The sequence below is a fragment of the Ailuropoda melanoleuca genome, chromosome 1 (genome assembly GCF_002007445.2).
Source record: "Ailuropoda melanoleuca isolate Jingjing chromosome 1, ASM200744v2, whole genome shotgun sequence".
In the NCBI taxonomy this organism is placed as follows: Eukaryota; Metazoa; Chordata; class Mammalia; order Carnivora; family Ursidae; genus Ailuropoda; species Ailuropoda melanoleuca.
Window position 1 is genome coordinate 200,332,957 of NC_048218.1, and position 20,143 is coordinate 200,353,099.

Consider the following 20,143-nt stretch of genomic DNA (forward strand, 5'->3'; position numbering starts at 1 on the left):
TGAAAACTAATTAAAAGCCCCATTATTCTGTCTTAATGTCCTTACTACCTTATTGCAGAGTGACTTAAAGAAATCTCATTCCTTATTTTAGAATGCAATAAACGTGTTTTTTGTTTGACAGATTTTAAAATCTGAATCTAGTCCCTTTGGCAGATCCTAACTGCCAATTTTTAGATTGGTGGCCTTCCTTTACATTTTTGTCATATGAGACTTTATATTTACAGAATGTCATCACTCAAAAGTGTTCCTTGTTGAGGGAATGCCTGTTGATGGAACAATTGGAATTGAGGTTTCTAAGATTAGGGTGGTAACATTCAAGAAAACATACACTGCACATGTTCTGTGTGCAGACATATGGTGAACCTGCTGGGGTGAAAGTAAGGACCAGAGCAGTCTGCAGACTTTTCTATAAAGGACCAGGTACTTAATGCTTCAGATTTGGCAGGCCATACAGTCTCTGTCATAAGTAATTTATTTCGCTGTTGTAGCACAAAAGCCGCTGTACAGAATCCATTAAAAAGGGGATGTGGCCATGTTCCAACAATCCTTTATTTAAAAGCAAGCTGCGACCTGATTTGGCCCATGGGCTATAGTTTGCCGACCCCCTGGACCAGAGAATGTAGATTTGGTTCTTACCTTGGTGACCTTTGATCTCATGGTGGAGCCAAACTCCTTGGTCTTATACGAACCATCTCAAAGGGAAGAGTGTTGGTAGAAGGAGTATACACAGAGGTAAATATAGTCGGCAAGAACAACGAGGCTTTCTAAAGTGAATGTGTACATTTCAAGGACATCGGGTTATGCCCAACCAGTAGTGGAGTTCATGTACTTGGAGGTGTTGAGAACTGTGACAATCATGTTAAATGCTTGTGATATTAGATCTGTCTGATGGTCATTTTATGTTTGTTTTTGGGATTATCCCAGATCCTGGGACAAGTACCAGCCCTGATTCATCTGCGTGCCCAGTGGTAAATGAAGTGGAACGGATAAACTGCATCCCTGACCAGCCACCAACAAAGGTTTGAATTACGGATCTTGTTTTCATTTAAGAGCTTACGCTATTGGATAGCTTTTGTTGTTGTTAATTTCTGTTGTTTTGTTTGTTTGTTTTCTGTTTGCAACTCCTGGAGAACTGTTTGCATTGCAACAATAGGTGGCTCAGGCAAATGAATCCTGTATCCATGCTTGTGTGACAGTGCAGCTTTGGGAGAGGAAGAGTGAGAAAATTCCCTTGGGTTGACAGATTAAATTAAATATGAATTTCAGATAAATTATGAATATGTTTTTAGCATAAGAATGTCCCATGCAAGACTTGGGACTTACTTCTACTAAAAATAGATTTATCTTTTATCTGTTACTGCCTCTGTTTCTTGCCTTTTCTCTGCCTCTCTTTCTCCTTTCATGATTCCCAAAGGCTATCTAGAATCTACAATGAAAAGTAATACAAATGCATAAAACATTATTTAAAATAAGGACAAAGTTTTAAGAGCCATGTTTTGGAAGGAAGAAGTTAATAAATACCAGATTAAAAATAGCACAGACATTTGGGCATTTACTGAAGTATTTCTTCATCATCAGCTGATTTCCAGCTGAATATTATGATTGTAAAGTTCATTACACACACTATATCAGATCACCTGCTACACTGAGAATGAATGAAAACAAAATGCAGCCTTCTGAATGAAGTCCACTGATATGAAATGACAGATTTGTGCCCGACACTGATAGGACGCTTGCTGCACGCGATACCTGGGCACGTAGCACGTTCCCCACGTTCACATTTATCTCTCTAGCCATCCTATCGTTAGTTGGCTGGAATAATCTCTGATGTTCTTGAGAGTTGCTGTTTTGGTTTGCCTGAAGGTCCTAATACCAAAAGACATTTTTTTTTTCTTTTCTGTTTTTTTCTCTCGTGCTTCTGTAGGCTACAAGTCCCGAATCAAGATGTTGGCAGGGTTGCTTCCTTTTGAGGGCTCTCAGGAAGAAGCTGTTCGTGTTTCTCTCCTAGCCCCTGGTGGTAGCCGCCAATCTTTGGCATTCCTTGGCTTGTAGCTGCATCACTCCAATTTCTGTCTCTGTCTTCACATGGCCTCTCTCTGTGTGTGTGTCTGTGTTCACATTTCCTATTTGAATAAGCAAGGATACTTGGCATATTGGATTAATGGCTTACCCTACTCCAGTGTGACCTCCTCTTAACTAATTACTTCTGCAACAGTCCTATTTCCAAATAAGATCACAATCTGAGGTATAAGGATTAGGACTTCAACGTGTCTTTTCCGAGGACATAATTCAGTCCAAGTCATAGAGAGGGGAACTGTGGAAAGTGGGAATAGTTATAGCTTGAGCCTTTGGTGTTGACTGACTGGGTGTAGATGCTGAGTCAATGAGAACCAACGCAGCCAAGAGAGAGCAGGTGAGATCAGCCGAAAGATGTGATGGACCGAGGTTGGGGGGAGTGGGAAGTTGAGGCAGAGAAGGGAACCAGAGCCAGATAAGTAGCTTGGCATAGAGAAGATGCCTAAGGTTGGAGCAGAGTGATGGGATAAAACTAATCAGGAAATCCAGATGCTGTGTTGAAGGCAAGAGAGAGATCCAATCCAATGGATAGTTAAGGATCAGGAAATCTCCTGGGCAGGAAACTCAGTGCCCTGACCAGCTGTTGTGGCACCGAAGGGCAGTGGCCTGGACCGTAAGTCTGCTAAGGTCGGAAATAATTCCAGTTAGACCAACTTACCTTACCAAGACTATTGTAGTGTTCAATCCCCTTTATCTGGCTTCTTACCCTGACTGAAATGAACTTGACCTTCTCTTAGAATAGTGAAGAGAATTGCCTGCTGGGAGTAGGAAGAAACAAGACTGAACAGAAAAGGTGGATTTAAATTTTGGAAGACCTTGGAAGTCAGGTAGGGGAGGCTAGTTTCTGATGTGATACGCAGCAGCTAGGAGCAGCCATTTAAGGCTGAATGGAATCATGTACTGAGAAACAAAGAAAAGAGAACATCAAAACAGGAATAAAGGAAAAAGAAGATACCAGGGAGAAAGAAAAAACAGAGCACTCCAGTATGGGGCCAAATGTCAAAGTTCAGCATTTGGGGTGATAGGTTCAATTAAACTAAATATTTTTCTTCTCATAAATTCTTGTAGAGGACATAAGCCAAGTAAATAAGTAACTGGCGTCTGAAAAAAAAAGTCCTAAGACATAAAAGAAATATGATGGGGACCACAGAGTGGAAGATAATGATTGTCAAAGAGAAGGTGGCCATATGGAATTAAAGATAAGGAGGATTTTGACACAGATGGGAGGAATGGAAGGTGAATTCAAAATAGAAGAGGTCTGTAAACAAAGTGATGGATGAGGAAATTGTGAGGCACACCCATGACATACCAAATGGTCCCATATGGCCAAGATATAGTGGGTGCCAGAGAGAAGATAATGCCTGAGACAGTAAGGTAAATTAGAGCTTGATGAGAGAGGACCATTTGTCGAAAGGAAAGGGAAGTTGTGGTCTAGATATGCTGAACCTAAGCAGGATGTTTGGCCACTGGGCTTGCGGCAAGTTGATCCACACCCATTCAGTGCCCCTGTCACAATGTGCCAGGAACCTCGTTGCTTGGAAGCCTGGCTAGAAGACTAATGCATCCGAAGCCTGTTCACTCTCCTACAACACCCCATCTTGATATTGACTATTGAACTTCAGATGTCATTACTGCCTCAATATTGTTTCTTTGGGGTTTTATCATAAGACCTTTCATAAATTCTGTGACATCAAGATTATAGTTCAATAAATGAACTTTGTCTTTTTTTTTTATATGTTATACCAACCAAATTAATCTATGACCTTGGCATTCATTCACTGGCCTGCTCCTCCTTAGCTCAGCCAGTGAGAAATGCTCTGGTAGTACTTCCGATGGCCTGTTTCTTCAGAGGGTATATCTTGGGCATTTTGGTGCATGTTTTAAGTATCCTGGGTGCTATATGCTGCCCCAGACTGTTGTGGAGAGGCCGAGTCTCTGCAGCATGATGTATTTATATAACGTACATGTTAAAGGGAGGTACATGGCTGTGTGGCGTAGGGGAGTGGGAGGAAATTATGAATATGATACCAGGCTAGTGCAATGTTCCAGTGTTGAGGCCATCGCCATACCATTTTATTACTCCTATCTCTTTCTCCCCTGCAGGGTTACTTATAAAGAACCAACAGTATAACTTCCCCTTCAGATAATTTGTTGTAGATAACTCCCAGTAATGGGAGGGAATCATAAATCGGTCAGGCCACATGGAATACTCTTGGGAGACATCTTGGGAGAGCTCCAAGTGTCCCTGCCATGAGTCTCAGGAAAAAAAAAAGAATGACTCACTTATCAGAATCTCTAGCCCTGATCTTTAGCTCTGGGCTTGCAGCTGGTTGCAGGGCATCTCACTTCAGTGTCCCACGATCACCTCACCTGAACTCATCTCTCCTCATCAAATCCGCTTTCCCTCCTCCACCATCAGATTCTGTTCGTACTTCTGTTTTGCTTCTCGTCTCGGTGGCAGAAACAGCGGAACTCTTGCCTGGCTCTTCCCTTCAAGCCCTTTGGCTACTATTTCATGTATTTTAAACATTTTCCTTAACAATGTTACCCAGAATAAGCACTTCACTTCCCTTCTCACGGTGGTCACGCTGGCCCTTCCCCACCTCACACGTGGCTTACTCACACAGACTCCCAGGGCCTCTTCTGAGTTCTGTGTCTCCCCGGCCTGTTCCGTTACACACAGGATTGAAACTGCTCTCTTGGACAGCCTACTTTCATTATACTGCTATGCAGCTTGACGACTTACAGCCTTCATTACTGTTTACTGGGTCAAGTTCAAATACTCAGTCTGTCATCTTAGACCCTATTTAACCTTTGTGCCTCTCCAGCTGCACATAGACCATTCCCCCTGCAGATCTGAGAGACAGCTCTCTATACTTATCCAAACCTATCCATTCTGAAAGAGTGCATCACTTTCTATTTCCTTGTGAGGCCTTCTACCCACAATCCCAGCGTTGAAAGATCGCACTGATGGCCGGAAGCAGAAAGATTTAGTCAATTCCAGATACCCAGCTCAGGAAAGAGCTGGTAGACAGTAATTTTAAACTCACTGATTGTCAGAATTAGAATGTATTGTATGTTGGCTAACTGAACATAATAATAATAAAAAAAGAATGTATTATGTAAACAAGGGAGAGCAGGTTTACATGCTTAACATAAGCCTGCATGTCCTAACTAGTAGAATGAGTAAGCTGAGAGCAGTTTACAGCAAGTCCTTTCTGTGGATAACAGTAGTACTAATGGTAATCTTTATGATGATATTCGAGAAGTTACCATATTTCTTATTCAGAAATTTTGTCTTATTTTATAGCAGACATACTCAGTAATTATCTATCTATTATTTACTTATTGGCTTGTGATATATTTTTTCAAATTCCACTTTCTCATCAATAAGTGTTTCATGGGTCAAGTTTTATGAATATCAGCAAGCAGATTGCATTTTGCGAAGATCATTATGAGTCCCCACCTTCAAAATTACTCTGTGTTTATACAGCGTTAGTGAAGAGCCATTATATGGTGCTAGGAAGAGCAGTGAGCTGTCAGGTCCTGCATACAGACTTAAGCTTATATTCTGTGCCTTAAACTGACAGTGTAGCCCTTGGACAGCAGCATGTTAGGGGAGCCCCAGTACCAGGTTTGAGTCCTGGCTTTGGTCCTGAAGAGCTCTGTGACTTGATCACTAAGTCTTGTTTCCTTGCAGACTATCAGATCTTTGTCGGTGAAATGAGGCAGGACGCTCAGGTAAATCTATTGAGCAAATGCCTGCCAAGCGTGAGCCAGGAGCTATGCTAAACTCTGTGCTTCCCACGATTTTAGAATAGTGACCTCGAAAGTACTGGCAGATGACATGTGGTAATTGACGTGATACATTTTTTCCTGAGGTCTCGTTTTGTGTTTTCCATTTGTTCTGTTTCGTTAGGTGCTACTCCCTACCCGTCCCCCACCCCATCCCCAGATCCTTGTCTTCTTTCCTTATTGTTTTGCATTGCTGATTTTTTCCCTGAGTTTTTAATACTGTATTGGAAGTGAAACATGCTGTATTATTTCAGCAATTCCTCTTAAATTTAAATTCTCATATGAACTTAAAGGGACATTGTGTCTTAGGCCTGATTCTTCTCTTTATGCACCTTCAGTCCTATTCACATCATCATTTTGTACAGCTTTTCTCTCCAACGATTTTCCTATGTTTCACATCCTTTTTACTCTCCTGTTTATGTGCACCACACTTCTCTTTCCACTGCTCGTGACTGCTTAGGGCCACTGCAGGAACTGGTATTTTCAAGTTGGTGAGCAGAGACCATTCACTTTTCTGGCTGCTTTGGCCGCTCTTTGATCTTTGCCTCTTCCAGTTCAATGAAGAAATTATTAAGCTCTGGGCAGCATGCAGAAACCATTCTGTTTAACACCCCTTTCAGCACCTTTCTGTTTGCCTCATGTACTGAGGTTTCATCCAGGTGGGCTTTGAAAGGAAGAAAACCAAAACCTGCTGATTGAAGTGGAGTTCACAGTGTAGCCCGATTCCCCAGCCACGTCGTCCACAGATGGACACGGTTTTCCCATCCTTACATTAGTATTCACATAAAAATAAGCATGTGATTAAATCCAATCGTTCATATACCTAAGCCATTTTTTTTTGACCTTATCATTTGCAAAGCATGGCCATGTCCTCCTGAAAATGTGCTTAACAGAAACAACCCAGAGTATAGAAAAAAGACAATGGATAGCAAGGGAACTAACTTTTGGTGTTTGCCTTCCCAATAGCTAACTGAGTAACCTTTGGCAGGTCACTTCACCTTTGTGAACTTCTGCCTGTGTCAGGTTCTTCATCTGGAAAATATGTGGCAGATGTAGTCGTTTTATTGCTTTGTGACAGATTATCCGAAAACTTCACGGCTTAACACAACAAACATTATTGTCTGACGTTTTTATGGTCACCAATCTGGCTTTGATATAGCTGGATGCTTTTGGCTCAAAGTCTTCCAAAAAACTGCGTTTGAGGTGTCTGCTGGGACCATGCATGATCCCTTTCAGGCTCTGTCAGCAGGACCGAGATCCTCCAGGATTTCTGGATGAGAGTCTCAGTTCCCAGAAGGCCACTGGCCAGAGACTTCCCTTAGTCCCTTGCCATGTGCTCCAGTACAGCAAGGGAAAGAGAACGAGACAGGAGACGTAGTCTTTCTGTAACTGAAGCAACATCCCATTAGTTTTGCTTTATTCTGTTTGTTACAAGTCACTAGGTCTAGTCCACATTCAAAAGGAAGAGGTTTCTTTGTAGTTTTTTGTAGTTAACTTGTTGCTCCTCCCAAATAAATTAGTTGACATGAGAAAGGGATTGTACTCATTTTAGTGTCCACTCGATTCTGTCGTTAATGGTGCCATAAAGTGGGCACTTTTCTTAACTGAATATTAGAGTCTCCTTGGGTTTCAAGGAACAATCACTTTCTGCTTTGGGAAGTTGAGAGCTCTATGTACATATGTATGTATCTATCACATATATGTAACACACACATGATAGACATATTTAGAAGTCAAAACTGATTTGATTTCAAAGCTTCTGAATAAAGCCAAGTCCTTTTCTTTAAAAAAACAAACAAACCCTCGAACCAATATAAATGAAGCTGCACTTTTAGTTTTGAGTTCCTGGTGATATAACTATATTGTAGTTTAGGGTATTTAAATAAAGTTACCAGTTTTATTGTGATGGCAGATATGGGACTGCGTTGCGGTCCCTAAGTCATTATAAAATAACAATAACAGGGTAGGACATTGGGCAGAAAAAATAGTTTTGAGTACAAGCTGTGCATTGACTGGGATACAGCCCAATTTCTCTAAGTAGCATTATAAAATGAGGTCAATGATACCACAAGCTCAAAATATATTTATAAATGATAATGTTCTACAAGTAAATGGAATTATTTGACTAATCTCTTATTTCAGGCCACATGTGATCAGCGTGGGTGCTGCTGGAGACCTCAGGGGACCATAAGTGTGCCCTGGTGCTACTATTCTACAAGTCATGGTTACCAGATGGAGGGTGACCTTGTAAAAACAAATGCAGGTAAGCCAGACAATGAGGCAGGAGCTCCCGACCGTCTGTTTGCTGCAGAGGAAAGCCTTAGCGGCCTGCAGAGTGTCACCCTGCACAGCCACACTACCACCTGTGACAGAAGGTGGGCACTGCTCTTAGGCGAGTGCTAGGATCTATTTTGGCATCAAGGAAAAAAATCCTATCTTGGGACTTATTAGGACACATGGTCTATTTCCGGCTCTACTTTATGTCCCTTGGTAACCTTGTACAAACATCGTGACGTCTTTGGTCCCCAACTTTCTAACTTTTAAAGAGAGGGACTTGAACTTAGTAATCTCTAAGACTACTTACAACTCTAATACAATGTGATTTTGATGATAGGGAAACAATTCCAACTTCATAAACATTTTTGAAAGTTAGCTGGTCAATGTCAGTGTTCATGGACTAAATGTCTCCTCTTCTTTCTCCCACCCTAAAATGCAGAGGATAATAATGAACATTCTGGGAGATAACAGGGGTTGGCTGCTTTGGGGAAGCTATTAGCATAAAGGAAGAGGTATGCTGCCCCTCCAAGGGTCTTGGCCTGACGGCCTTTTCTAATACGGTCTCAGTTCTCACCTGGCTTACATGGAACCTGCAAGATGGCATTAGTGTAATATGATCACCTGTAATGTAACATGAAAATAACTGAGAATCATTATATATATATGCATATGTATGTGTGTATATATATGTGTGTATATATATATATGTATGTGTATGTATATAGATGTATAATGATGTGTGTATACACACACACACACACAAACACACACCGTTCCTTCTCAGTTATTTTCATGTGTAAAGGGTATGTGATTAACACAGAATGGCTGATGGACTGATAGAATGAGAATTAGGCCTTTCGGGGGAGGTTTCAAGCTGATTTTGTAAGCGAGAAGCATGGGTAAGGTAGTGACAGCGTCTAGCGTCACAATCTGGCCCAAGGTAGCATATGATGGGTAGACATCTATCTCTTCCCTTCTTTTGAGAAATAAAGGCTTTTCACAGCCCCTTTGACATAAATATGGCTACTTCTTGTGAGTTTACACAGCCAGCTATGTAAACCTTTTTCCCTCTACATACTAGGATTCACAGCCCAGTTGAAAAGATTGACTTCTCCATCCCTATTTGGAAATGATGTCAACAATGTCCTTCTCACAGCAGAATACCAGACGTCCAATCGTTTCCATTTTAAGGTTGTGGTTTGTTTATTCTTTAAAAATCTTTTTGAAAAGTGCTCATTCTCTACCTAATGGCTTCCGTTACTTCAGTTAGATTGACAATGTTGCTAACGGAGGCATTTTTCTCTACTGACGTTATTCTTACTTAGTACCTATATGTCGAAGGCGTCTGTAGCCTTCCTTCAGTGTGATAACTTCCTGAATATAGATTATAGAGTCAACCGGTAAAATTTGGCTTTCATTTATTTGTCCCTGATACCATGTGAAATGTAGTCAGGAGGGAAAGGAAAAAGAATTGTCACAGCTATGAAAATTCTAGAGCTAGTCCATCTCTGTAGACTTACCGTGTCTATTTATATCAAAAGACTAACTTCTGCCCAAGTGTTCAACATTTGAATTTGGTAGTATAATGGATGCATCTACCTTGGACCTCATGCCATTTGGATCAGTGCCTGAGTTCAGTATCATGAGCATAGTCATTGGGAAGAACTTCTGTTGGTAGGGAGGTTTCTATTTTGGAAATACTGAGGAGTTTTCATTTTGGCTTTCTTTCCCTTCATGTCCCGGGCAGCTGACTGACCAGAGCAAGGACAGGTACGAAGTACCTCATGAGCACGTGCAACCCTTCAGAGGAGACGCTGCGTCTCCCTTGACTTACGACGTCATGGTCTCCAAACAGCCATTTAGCATCAAAGTGATCAGAAGAAGCAATAATCGTGTTCTGTAAGTTTTGAAAACCTGTCTGGGGATCTGAGTAGGAAGGACACGGGGGTGGGAGGTCCACAAGCCTGAGGAAGGGGGCATGCATTGCAACAGTGCTCCTGAAGGTCGTGAGCCCACTGTTCCTGACCAGACTTTCTGAATGTATACTTTCTTCTGCCTTCCTCTTTCCTCCTCCTCCCACTGCTTCTTTTGTTGTGGTGGTTATTACTAAGCATTTAGTATAGACCAGGCACTGGGCTGGGTCCTTTTTTTTTTTCCTTTTCTTTTTTATTACTGTGTGATCATTTTTCCTCTTTATTTTTCCCTTTCTGCCATCCATCTAACCATGTATCCACCAGTAACTATTTACAGAATATCTACTATAACATAAGAATAATATTTTGGCCATGTAGTAGGATGTCTGAGGGAAAAAGAAGTCCTGATCTCTTGGTGTCCTTGGAAAAACATCACAGGAGGGCAAAGGGGGCCAGTTAAACAGGGGATAGGAGTCATTAAAATATAAACGACATTTTCTAAAAGGTTGTGTGTGTCCTCTCCACTCTGCTTGCCCACCTGTCCCTGCATTTTGCATCGGAGTCTAGGTTGGACTCAGGCATCGGACCCCTCCTGTTTGCTGATCAGTTCCTGCAGCTCTCCACCCGACTGCCCAGTGCGAACGTGTACGGTCTGGGAGAACACGTGCACCAACAGTACCGGCATGATATGAATTGGAAGACCTGGTCCATGTTTGCCAGGGACACAACACCCAATGGGGTAAGCTTTTGGGATGGGCCCCTCTGCACTGAAGGTCAGCCTTCTTGAAGATCACTCCTACGGTACAGAATGATAGCTAAGAGTGAGATTCTAGGGCGAGGCTGCTTACGTTTGAATTCTGGCACTGCCACTCACCAGTTGTGTGGTTCTGGGTGAGTTACCTCCATGCGTCTCCAGTTTCTCATCTATAAAACAGGAGGAATATACTTCCCTCATAGGGTTTTGAGGGGAATTAAAGGAATTTATCCTTACAGAGTCTCTAGAAGAGTGTCTGCCACATAGAAAGTGCTAAATAAATGTCAACTACCCTTCACTTTATTTTCCTTTTGAACTAACTAGTTGTGGAGAAAACATTACTAATATTGACTCTGCACAATTGGAGGGTTATAATCTCCATGTATTTTAGGTTGACTTTTATAAATCACCAACTTGTACCAGGTTTGTCGGCAAAATAGGATACAATATCAACTAAGATACTGTCTTGCTCATTCCTGTATGAATAATGTTTGGGGCAGTGAAAGAATAAAAGAAATAGAGTTTTGTTGTTATTGTTTTGTTTGATTTTGGTTTTGTTTTAGTTTTTATATTGCTTTGTGAAAGTCCAAATCAGAGTTTCTTTCTAGGCTCAGCAATATTACCTACAGTTCTTGTTCAGCCACTTTCCTGATTAAGTAGAACTAGTTTCTGGATAAAGGAGATCATTGGAATAATTTATTAAGTGATTCTTTTAATTATGATCTCTTTTTACCAAGAGAACCCTAAAAAATTAAGCATAATTGACTCCATTTAACAGGTGAGAAACTGAGGCTCAGAAATAGCCCAATGTTTAAAAAAGGTTTGAAGTAACAGAGATAGGCTCTAAGCCCTGGCTTCTGTAATGTAAAGCCCATGCTCCTTACTCAACCATGTACCTGTCAGAAAGAGAAACCTGTTGAGTCAGAGAAGCTCATCCGTAAATTATTTAATAAGGAGACCGAGACCTTTGCTACTCAAATGGGCATCACCATGTGAGAAATGTGGGCTCCTTCTTCCTTTGATTTAGAATCCGCATTTAAGTAAGACTCATAAGTAATTTCTATGCACACCAGATTTTGAGAAATGCTCTTCTAGAGCAGTGATTTCAAACATGACTACTCATTGGGATCACCTGGAGAAATTTAACAAAATATCAATGCCTGCTTCCACCCCCAGGAATTCTAATTGGACTGGGATGCAGCCCCAGATTGAGAACTACTGTTCTAAAGTGTTAAAAGGTCAGCTCATGTTCTGAAGTCTAGACTTTAGAAAGACTAGAAGACCAAGATACCTTTAGAGCTCCCTCTAGTTGCAGATTAGAAAGATGTCGGGTTCATATTAAGTCTTGATAAAGCTTTTGAAAATGGGGTTAGGGAGAAGAGATTTTTTTGAACTACGGTTTCAAAATTCTTGTTCTCCCACATTTTAACAGGTATCACATTTCTACTGAATAAATGGTCATAACTGACTCAATCAATTAGAGAATACTTGATTGACATCAACCAAATCTAGACCATGATATGTTGAAGATTAATCTGTGTCTTCTTTGACCATGAGTTCCCTGTCAGTTGCTCACATGATTAACACTGATTTCTTAAGTCATTTCTAGCCATTTGGGGTTTAGATTATTAGACAGTAAGTTTTTTATTTTTTAATTTTCTTTCTACAGGATGGAACTAACTTGTATGGAACACAGACATTCTTCCTGTGTCTTGAAGATGCTAGTGGATTGTCTTTTGGAGTGTTTCTGATGAACAGCAATGCCATGGGTAAAAGACTAAAGGAATATTCATGAAAAAACGCATAAGAGCAATTTTCAGCACTATGATAAAAGGAATGGAGCCCTTTAGGAATGGCCGAGCCATAGCTCAGGCACTTGCATGTTCTTTGATTGTCCCATCCCTAGTTCATTACCTGTTATTATATGATAGCCATGAGTAGGGCTTTCTCTCCTAGCTTATGATTTTCCTGAATCTGTTTACCTCTTTTGGAATATTTTCTATTGAAGAGTTAAAACAACTAAGCCTTTCCTATAATCTACTCAGAGGCAGTTTCTACCAATTTGTTCTTTTCCTTCTTTAGACTTTCATCCGGTTGAGGGGTTGATATAAACTCTGCTAGGAAACAGTCAAATGCCCTGGGCCTCATGATGACAGTAGCTGGGCCTAACCAGGGAGCTGCGGCTGAGCAGTGAATATTTCATTCAGATAATCCAAAGGCAGCAAGGCAAAGTGGAGTGGCAAGGGTCATGCACTGCAAGATCAATTTGTTTAAGACCAAATAGTGTAACATCCTAGGATTCCAGAAAGTAGCTAGCTTCCCCATCTTTGAAGGTTTAGACTGGATCAACGATTCTCTACTTTTTTTCTGCTTGCACTAGTAACGGTGGATCTCAGTGGCAATGAATCAATCACAGGGGAAGAGGAGATGTACTAGAATCTCCCAGTGTTGACGGGATATTGATCCCTACCTCTTCTCAACTGAGAATCAATGGACTGGATCAGAGCTGCTCAAAGCATGGCCCACGGATGGTCACAAACTCTTTCAGGTCTACAGTAAGATGAGGCTAGAAATGGAAAGTAAACATTGCTGTAGCATCCAAGTGCATGCATGAACCCTTTTCTAGTAATTTGTTTTCACGTTATTTTGCAGAAAGTATCAGATTGCAAAGAATTGGACATTTAAAAAATAAATCTCTGCTCCTTCACTGTAGATTGTTTGAGACTCACTCTAGGTAACCTGAAATGCTTCTAATATACTTAATAGTCTAAGAATCGACTGAGATAGTACAAGGATTGTACAGTTTCAGGGTGTTGAAAGGAACCAGAAAACAAGTTGAGTCAGGCTTAAAGAGAAAGGTCCCAGTATTCTAGATACAAAACAACAACTGAGTTGTTCTTATGACCAAAGAGTACATTTCAGTACCTCTTGAAGCCTTTTATTCCTAAATGCAAAACCAAGGCTATGGGGAGACTTTACCTCTGAGAATTGTGATTGGGGCTTAGAGGGATTTGGAGTTTATAATGTAATCTCTGACTTTTTTTAGCTTGGCTTTTGCTTGATGTGAGATTCACTGAGGCTCGTACTTCAGTGTGTCTAATTGGGTTACATTCCTGCAACGATGATGGGGTATGGGGCGGGAGCAGTGAGTTCTGTAGTTGTGATGGTCAGAGAAGAAACACTGTTCTCTGCCCTTGACAGTCCGGTATTTGGGAGCCTGTGAATCAGACTAAGAGATAGGTTAGCAAGAGAAAAGACAGGCTATTTACATGTGCAGCATGGGTACACAGTAGAGTGCTCAGCAAAGAGTAACTTCTCAGAGGGGTGGTTAGAATTTGGGGCTTATATTTCACCCTGATACTCGAATGGGAGGGGGAGAAAGGGTACTCATGGGAAAACAAATGACTTTTTGGAAAGATAAAGGAGCCCTTTGGAGAACTGTTGAGGGATAGGATATTCTTGTGGCAATGTTTGTTTGGGGGTGGTGGCTATGTTTTGTCTCAGAGAAGATTAGAGTTACTCCAGGGGTGGGAATTTATGACAACTGAGTTCTTTTGGGAAGCCCAGCTTTTTGTTGATAAGGGATTTCAGAAACTCAAATGTCTTCAGCTTAAAATAACTTCTGTGTGACAGCAACTTAGTCTGGACCCTTTCATGAAACTGATTGCTTTTTCATGAAACTGTGAGTCCTGACATGGGAGTGAGGATGCTCAAGTCACCAATTATCAAAATCGGTCATAGAACAAATGCTTTGCCTCTCACGTGCTGTGGTCATCAGAATGTGTCCCTTTGTATAGAAAATTTGAGGTGTTAGATTCACTTTCTTAATATTCAGATGGTTGGTAATCCTCCAGTCTAAAACTTTGTAGTCATTACTCTGAGTAAATTCTAATTTTAATTTTTTTTTCACTTTTAAATCTTTCAAGAGGTTACCCTCCAGCCCGCCCCAGCCGTCACTTACCGCACCATCGGGGGCATTCTCGACTTCTATGTGTTTTTGGGAAACACTCCAGAGCAAGTTGTTCAAGAGTATCTAGAGGTAAACTTACAATATCATGATTACAACTGAGGAAATAAATCCTAAGAAGCACAAAGAAAAGTAAATTTAATATGCAGATGCGAGGCACAAAGATCTGCTGGTGTGAGCAGCTCATATCAATCTGGTACTACAAATCGATCCCACCCTCAATGATTTATAAGGGGGCTAGGAAAGTAGACTAACATTCCAACATTCATGAAATGGTGTGTAGGAAATTGGAGTTGTCTTGTGCCCCCAAACCAATGCTTACAAAGTTTTGTTAAACATCGAGTATTTTTGCTTTTATTTCGCATACTTCTTTCAGCTCATTGGAAGGCCAACCCTTCCCTCATACTGGACACTTGGATTTCACCTCAGTCGTTATGATTATGGAACACTAGGGAGCATGAAGGAAGTCGTGGACAGAAACCGTGCAGCAGGACTCCCTTACGTAAGTAGGGCTTTAAACCAACTCTGGAAATAAAGGAATTCCCTTGGGGAATAAGAACAACTGCTTATAATGTCTCCCCCTGAGTTATTTTTTTTAATATATATAATAAAAAGATTTTTATGTGTACAGAACGCTAGACTTTTTTGCTGCGCCGGCCATTCCTTTAAGGAACTAGTTCTTTTTAATAGGAAAAGATACTTAGAGACCACAATTTTGGGGTTAGGAGACAATCTGTTTGTCTCTCTTTTTCTTATAACATTTTATTAGTAAAATTTGCTTATGCTACTGTATTGACTACATTTATATAATGTGTTTTTACTTGAGTTTTCAAAGCATTTCTTTCCCTAGTTTAAGTGAGCAAAAAGCATATAGTACATACATGTAATAATAGAATATTTTAACATTTTGAATGGCTAAATTTGAACATGTCTGTTCTTTCATGGAGAGTGAGGCTTTTCAAGAGGGGCAAAGGAAAAAGCCCAATAGTCTCTGGAATAATCCTCTTCTCTTCCCTACCCCTTTCCCTTGGAGGCAGATGCATAGGTCCTAGAGCAAGAGTCAGTTTCATTCTGGGTGCCACTATTTTCATACAGGTAAAATTAGGAAAAAATAAGTGCCAAAAATCTTAAGTTAGAAGAGAAGCAACAAAGGAGAAGACACAGGGCAGTAAAATGAGGGAGATGTAGGACAGACAGTCTCTTCTCCTCTTGCGTTTGTGGATAGGGTAGGATTTAGGTGTGGATATGGGTTTTTTTATTATTATTGTGATGACGATGATTATGTTCAGTTAGCCAGCATGTAGTACGTCAGTAGTTTTTGGTGTAGTGCTCAGCGATTCATTAGTTGCATATGAACCCAGTGCTTATCACAACATATGCCCTCCTTAATGCCCATCACCCGGTTACTCCACGCCCCCCCCCCTGTTTTTGATAGCCTTAGTAACTTGTCCTGATTGTTGTGGTTTGTTCCTTAGATTGGTTTTGAGTGCTGGAGGGGCCCAGGTGACAAGGGGGTGATGCAGTTAGCCTGATTCCAGGGGTGGGGTCAGGCCTTAAGGACACAGTGGGTCCTCTGTTTTTGAAATTACTATTGGAAAAGAAGCACTTAGATGCCAGGGACTGATCAAGAACCTGGTTTCGAGGGCGGCATGGAGTCAGTGTGTATGGTGCATAAGAACAGTGATGATTTGACAGAGCCATTTGAACAGGGAAATTCTGGAGCCCTAAATTGTGAACTTTGGGTATGCTTTCAGGACGTTCAGCATGCCGATATTGATTATATGGATGAGAGGAAGGACTTCACTTATGATCCAGTCAATTTTAAAGGCTTCCCTGAGTTTGTTAAGGAGTTACACAATAACAGTCAGAAATTAATCATCATTGTGGTACGTGCCATCCTCCTTTTCCCAGGGATTATCAGGTGCTTGCTCTTCCTTGTCTTTACAGCCACCTCCCTGTCCTTTGCCCCCCAATTCCCAGTCTCCTTTCTGTGCCTTGAGCTTGAAGTTAGGTCCTTCACTGTATTTGTCCTCTTCTTAGGATCCAGCCATCTCCAACAACTCTTCCCCCAGCAACCCTTATGGCCCGTATGACAGGGGTTCCAGCGTGAAGATATGGGTGAATGCTTCAGATGGGGTGACTCCACTCATTGGGGAGGTAACTGAATAGGGAACCTGGGGGCTGGTGGCGGGGCCGTGGCAGAGTGAGTGTATGTGTGTGTTTGTGTGTGTGTAGTTGTCTTGATACTTTTAGATGCCTTATATATGCTGGGGATACACTTGCCCCTGTGCCCTCATCCCCAGACCCCTACCAGCCATCTAGCTCTATATTCATTTAATTGACTTTGTTCAATGCTTTTCTTTTTCTCCTGCAGGTCTGGCCTGGAAACACTGTGTTTCCTGATTTTACCAACCCCAGCTGTGCTGTTTGGTGGGCAAATGAATTCGAGCTATTCTACAACCAAGTAGAGTTTGATGGAATCTGGATTGTGAGTTCTTAATACTCTGAATATTCAGTGACAAATGTTCAGACTGTGTGTATCTATCTCATTGAGTCAAGGAACATGGTGGGAAGAGGAGAAGAAAGCACATAGGACAGTAATTCTGATAGTCCCTATCTTACTATTAAATAATCTTACTGAAACATTTAGCTTAGAATCTAAATCAGACCATTAGACCTGGAAGTAAACTCAGAAATTTGTTGTTGTTGTTTTTTTTTCTGAATCTAGCTCTTCTTTTAAAAATGAATGAGCCGAATGATGTAAAAATCGGTCATATATGCCTTACATTGTCGCAAAGTACACGGTTTGTTCAATCGCCAGTTCAGGGCTCTTTCCTTTGGACATGGTGGACAAATTGATCAGAACCTAAGTCCCCAGGTGCATGACAAAACCGTGGGGGTGGTAAAGACAAATGTCACCCATGATATCAAATGAAAACAAATGCAAAGCAGATATTCAGCAAAATTTAGGGAGCTCTAGAGTTGAACTTTTTTCTATTTTTAAGAGAAACGTAGAAAATTTGAACAATACAGAGAGCTAAAAAGATGAAAGTAAAAGCCCTCTAAAATGTTATCAGCCAAAGACATCTACCATCAACATTTTGGTACGCATGTTCCCAGACCCCTTACCCGCCCAGCTGTTGGCATGGGCTCGCCCTCTCACACTCTCTACGTATGTATTTGTGTATATATATATGTATATGTATTTATATGTGTGTGTGCATTCATAGCTATATTTGGATATATAGAGAATGTATAAATTGATATATATGGAATCATATAAATTGAGATCTTTTTTCACCTAATGTTTTTGAAAATTTTTCATTTCCCATGATTATAGACATACAGCATTTTGAAGGGATTTTAAGAACTTTCTCTGTGAAACCTTCAATGGATAGAAAAGACAGGAACATCTATTTCCCTCCATGTGCATAAGAACCTCTTTAAAGAAAAAATATCTGGAATCATTTCTTTGATTCCTTAAAAAAAAGGAAAAAGGAGACAAACATCAGTACAACATAAGGGCGCATGTTACTTTTTCTTTGTGGTAGTTTTGCTCTTTGTCTTATAGGATATGAATGAACTCTCCAACTTCGTTGATGGTTCCGTTTCAGGATGTTACACGAGCAATCTAAATTATCCCCCATTCACTCCTAGTAAGTCTTGGTGGTAGTATAATTAAAGTGACAATGCATATTTGGTGTTTTACATTCATAAGGATAGATATGAACTACCTGGCAAGGGAGTTTGTGTATAAACATATGTAGGGAGAGGAAAATGTGGGTAATATATACAGAAAATTAGGAAAGAAAATCAAAGCACTTCAAGCTTTCCTAAATGAGGCATAAATTCAAAGGGGACCACTAGTCTTTCCACCGACAGCCTAAGCTGTTTCTAGGGGAAGGTCCGGAGAACATTCAGTGCAGAAGCCAGAGGCTAGTGGTTAGTATGTATTACTCTCTAGTGTATATCCCCCAAGGTCAGGGCTTACTAGAAAGAGACCATATAACTGGGCTTGGTCTTCGGATGAGGGTAAAGTCTGGTGATATCAGAATGTGAAGAACAGACATGAAATGTAGGATGAAAAGAAGCCAGAACTCATGGCCTTGAAGGTTGAAGTCAGAGTCCGTGAATATGATGCTAGTGAGCTCTGATTGAACTTTGAGCAATACCATCTCTCAGGGTATGGCCCTGGAATCACAGCATTTATTGTAGTTTGAAGAAAGCAAGAGGCTCACAGATACATTTTATCTTGATAAAGATAAAGGTGCGAGCATTATAGCATCTTATGAAGACTTGTGGTCTGGTGAGAAGATAGAAATTGGGGCAGATGGGCCAGGGATTTGCATGGGAGGTGAAACAGTTCACACTTCATTCTTTTGGTTATGGAAGCTATTTATGTTATAGGATAGTCGAACGGTTTTGGAAATATTAATCTGGCATTAGTGTGCAGTGTGAATTCGAAGATCAATAATCAGAAGTAAATAAGCCATTAAGAAGCTATTGCAGTAGTTAAGATGCAAAGGTAATTTGGATCTGAGTCAGAATGGTACAGTGGGAGCAGAAAAGAATAGAAGCGTGAGATAGATTGGGGAGGCAGCCTTTTTACTCTCTGATCAGTGGAGAGAAGGGGTGAACAATTAATTTACACTTTCATCCAATATTTCTATTCTCAGACCACGTGATTTGGCTCAGTTTGCAGAATTCAGATTAAACCTCAAGTCTAACTGGGTCCTCTGGCTTCCAGGTGCCTGCCTTGAGTCACGTGAGCCCCTGGGGTGGAATAGTGTGTATGGGGCAGCACAGCTTATTAACATATCAGAGAAGCTACTCGCAACGTATAGCCCTCTGACAGTGAGGAAGCTGTGTGATCATTTACCAGACGGCCCCAGTCATCCCTGCCTAGAGTGCCGTCATTTCCGGTTCTGCCATTGGGTAGTCCGGGAGCAGGGAAGGTGCACCTGAGGCTGTCATTGACTGATTGCCTCTTTTGCCCCAGGAATCCTGGATGGGTACCTGTTCTCCAAGAGTCTCTGCATGGACGCAGTGCAGCACTGGGGCAAGCAGTATGACGTCCACAATCTATATGGCTACTCCATGGCAATTGCCACGGCAGAGTAAGACTTCCTATGTGATCAGATTATTGATCTTTGTTAGACGCCAGGTGCCAGCGTGTTATTTTTAAGAACTCTGCAGATAAATATGGTTATTATTACTGAGTGAATGGAGAAACTACCTGGCACATAGGGAAGAAGGAATCCGGTACATTGTTGTGGAATGTATAAAATGAGAGAATGGATGAATACATGAATGAATGGAAGGCTAGAAGAAATAAAGAGAAGTAACTTGACGAAGTGCAAA

General features: G+C 41.0%; 1 protein-coding gene across 1 annotated transcript in view; it reads left to right on the forward strand.

Moving 5' to 3' along the window:
• MGAM (maltase-glucoamylase) overlaps positions 1–20,143 on the forward strand; it is an 86,705-nt gene that overhangs the window by 15,133 nt on the left and 51,429 nt on the right. The window contains exons 3-15 of the mRNA XM_002921683.4: positions 925–1,019; positions 8,014–8,134; positions 9,230–9,339; positions 9,896–10,047; positions 10,629–10,800; positions 12,485–12,584; positions 14,742–14,854; positions 15,159–15,284; positions 16,537–16,668; positions 16,823–16,939; positions 17,157–17,270; positions 18,354–18,438; positions 19,782–19,899. Of these exons, the coding sequence (XP_002921729.2) occupies positions 925–1,019; positions 8,014–8,134; positions 9,230–9,339; positions 9,896–10,047; positions 10,629–10,800; positions 12,485–12,584; positions 14,742–14,854; positions 15,159–15,284; positions 16,537–16,668; positions 16,823–16,939; positions 17,157–17,270; positions 18,354–18,438; positions 19,782–19,899 (1,555 nt within the window). The remainder of the gene's footprint in view (positions 1–924; positions 1,020–8,013; positions 8,135–9,229; positions 9,340–9,895; positions 10,048–10,628; positions 10,801–12,484; positions 12,585–14,741; positions 14,855–15,158; positions 15,285–16,536; positions 16,669–16,822; positions 16,940–17,156; positions 17,271–18,353; positions 18,439–19,781; positions 19,900–20,143) is intronic.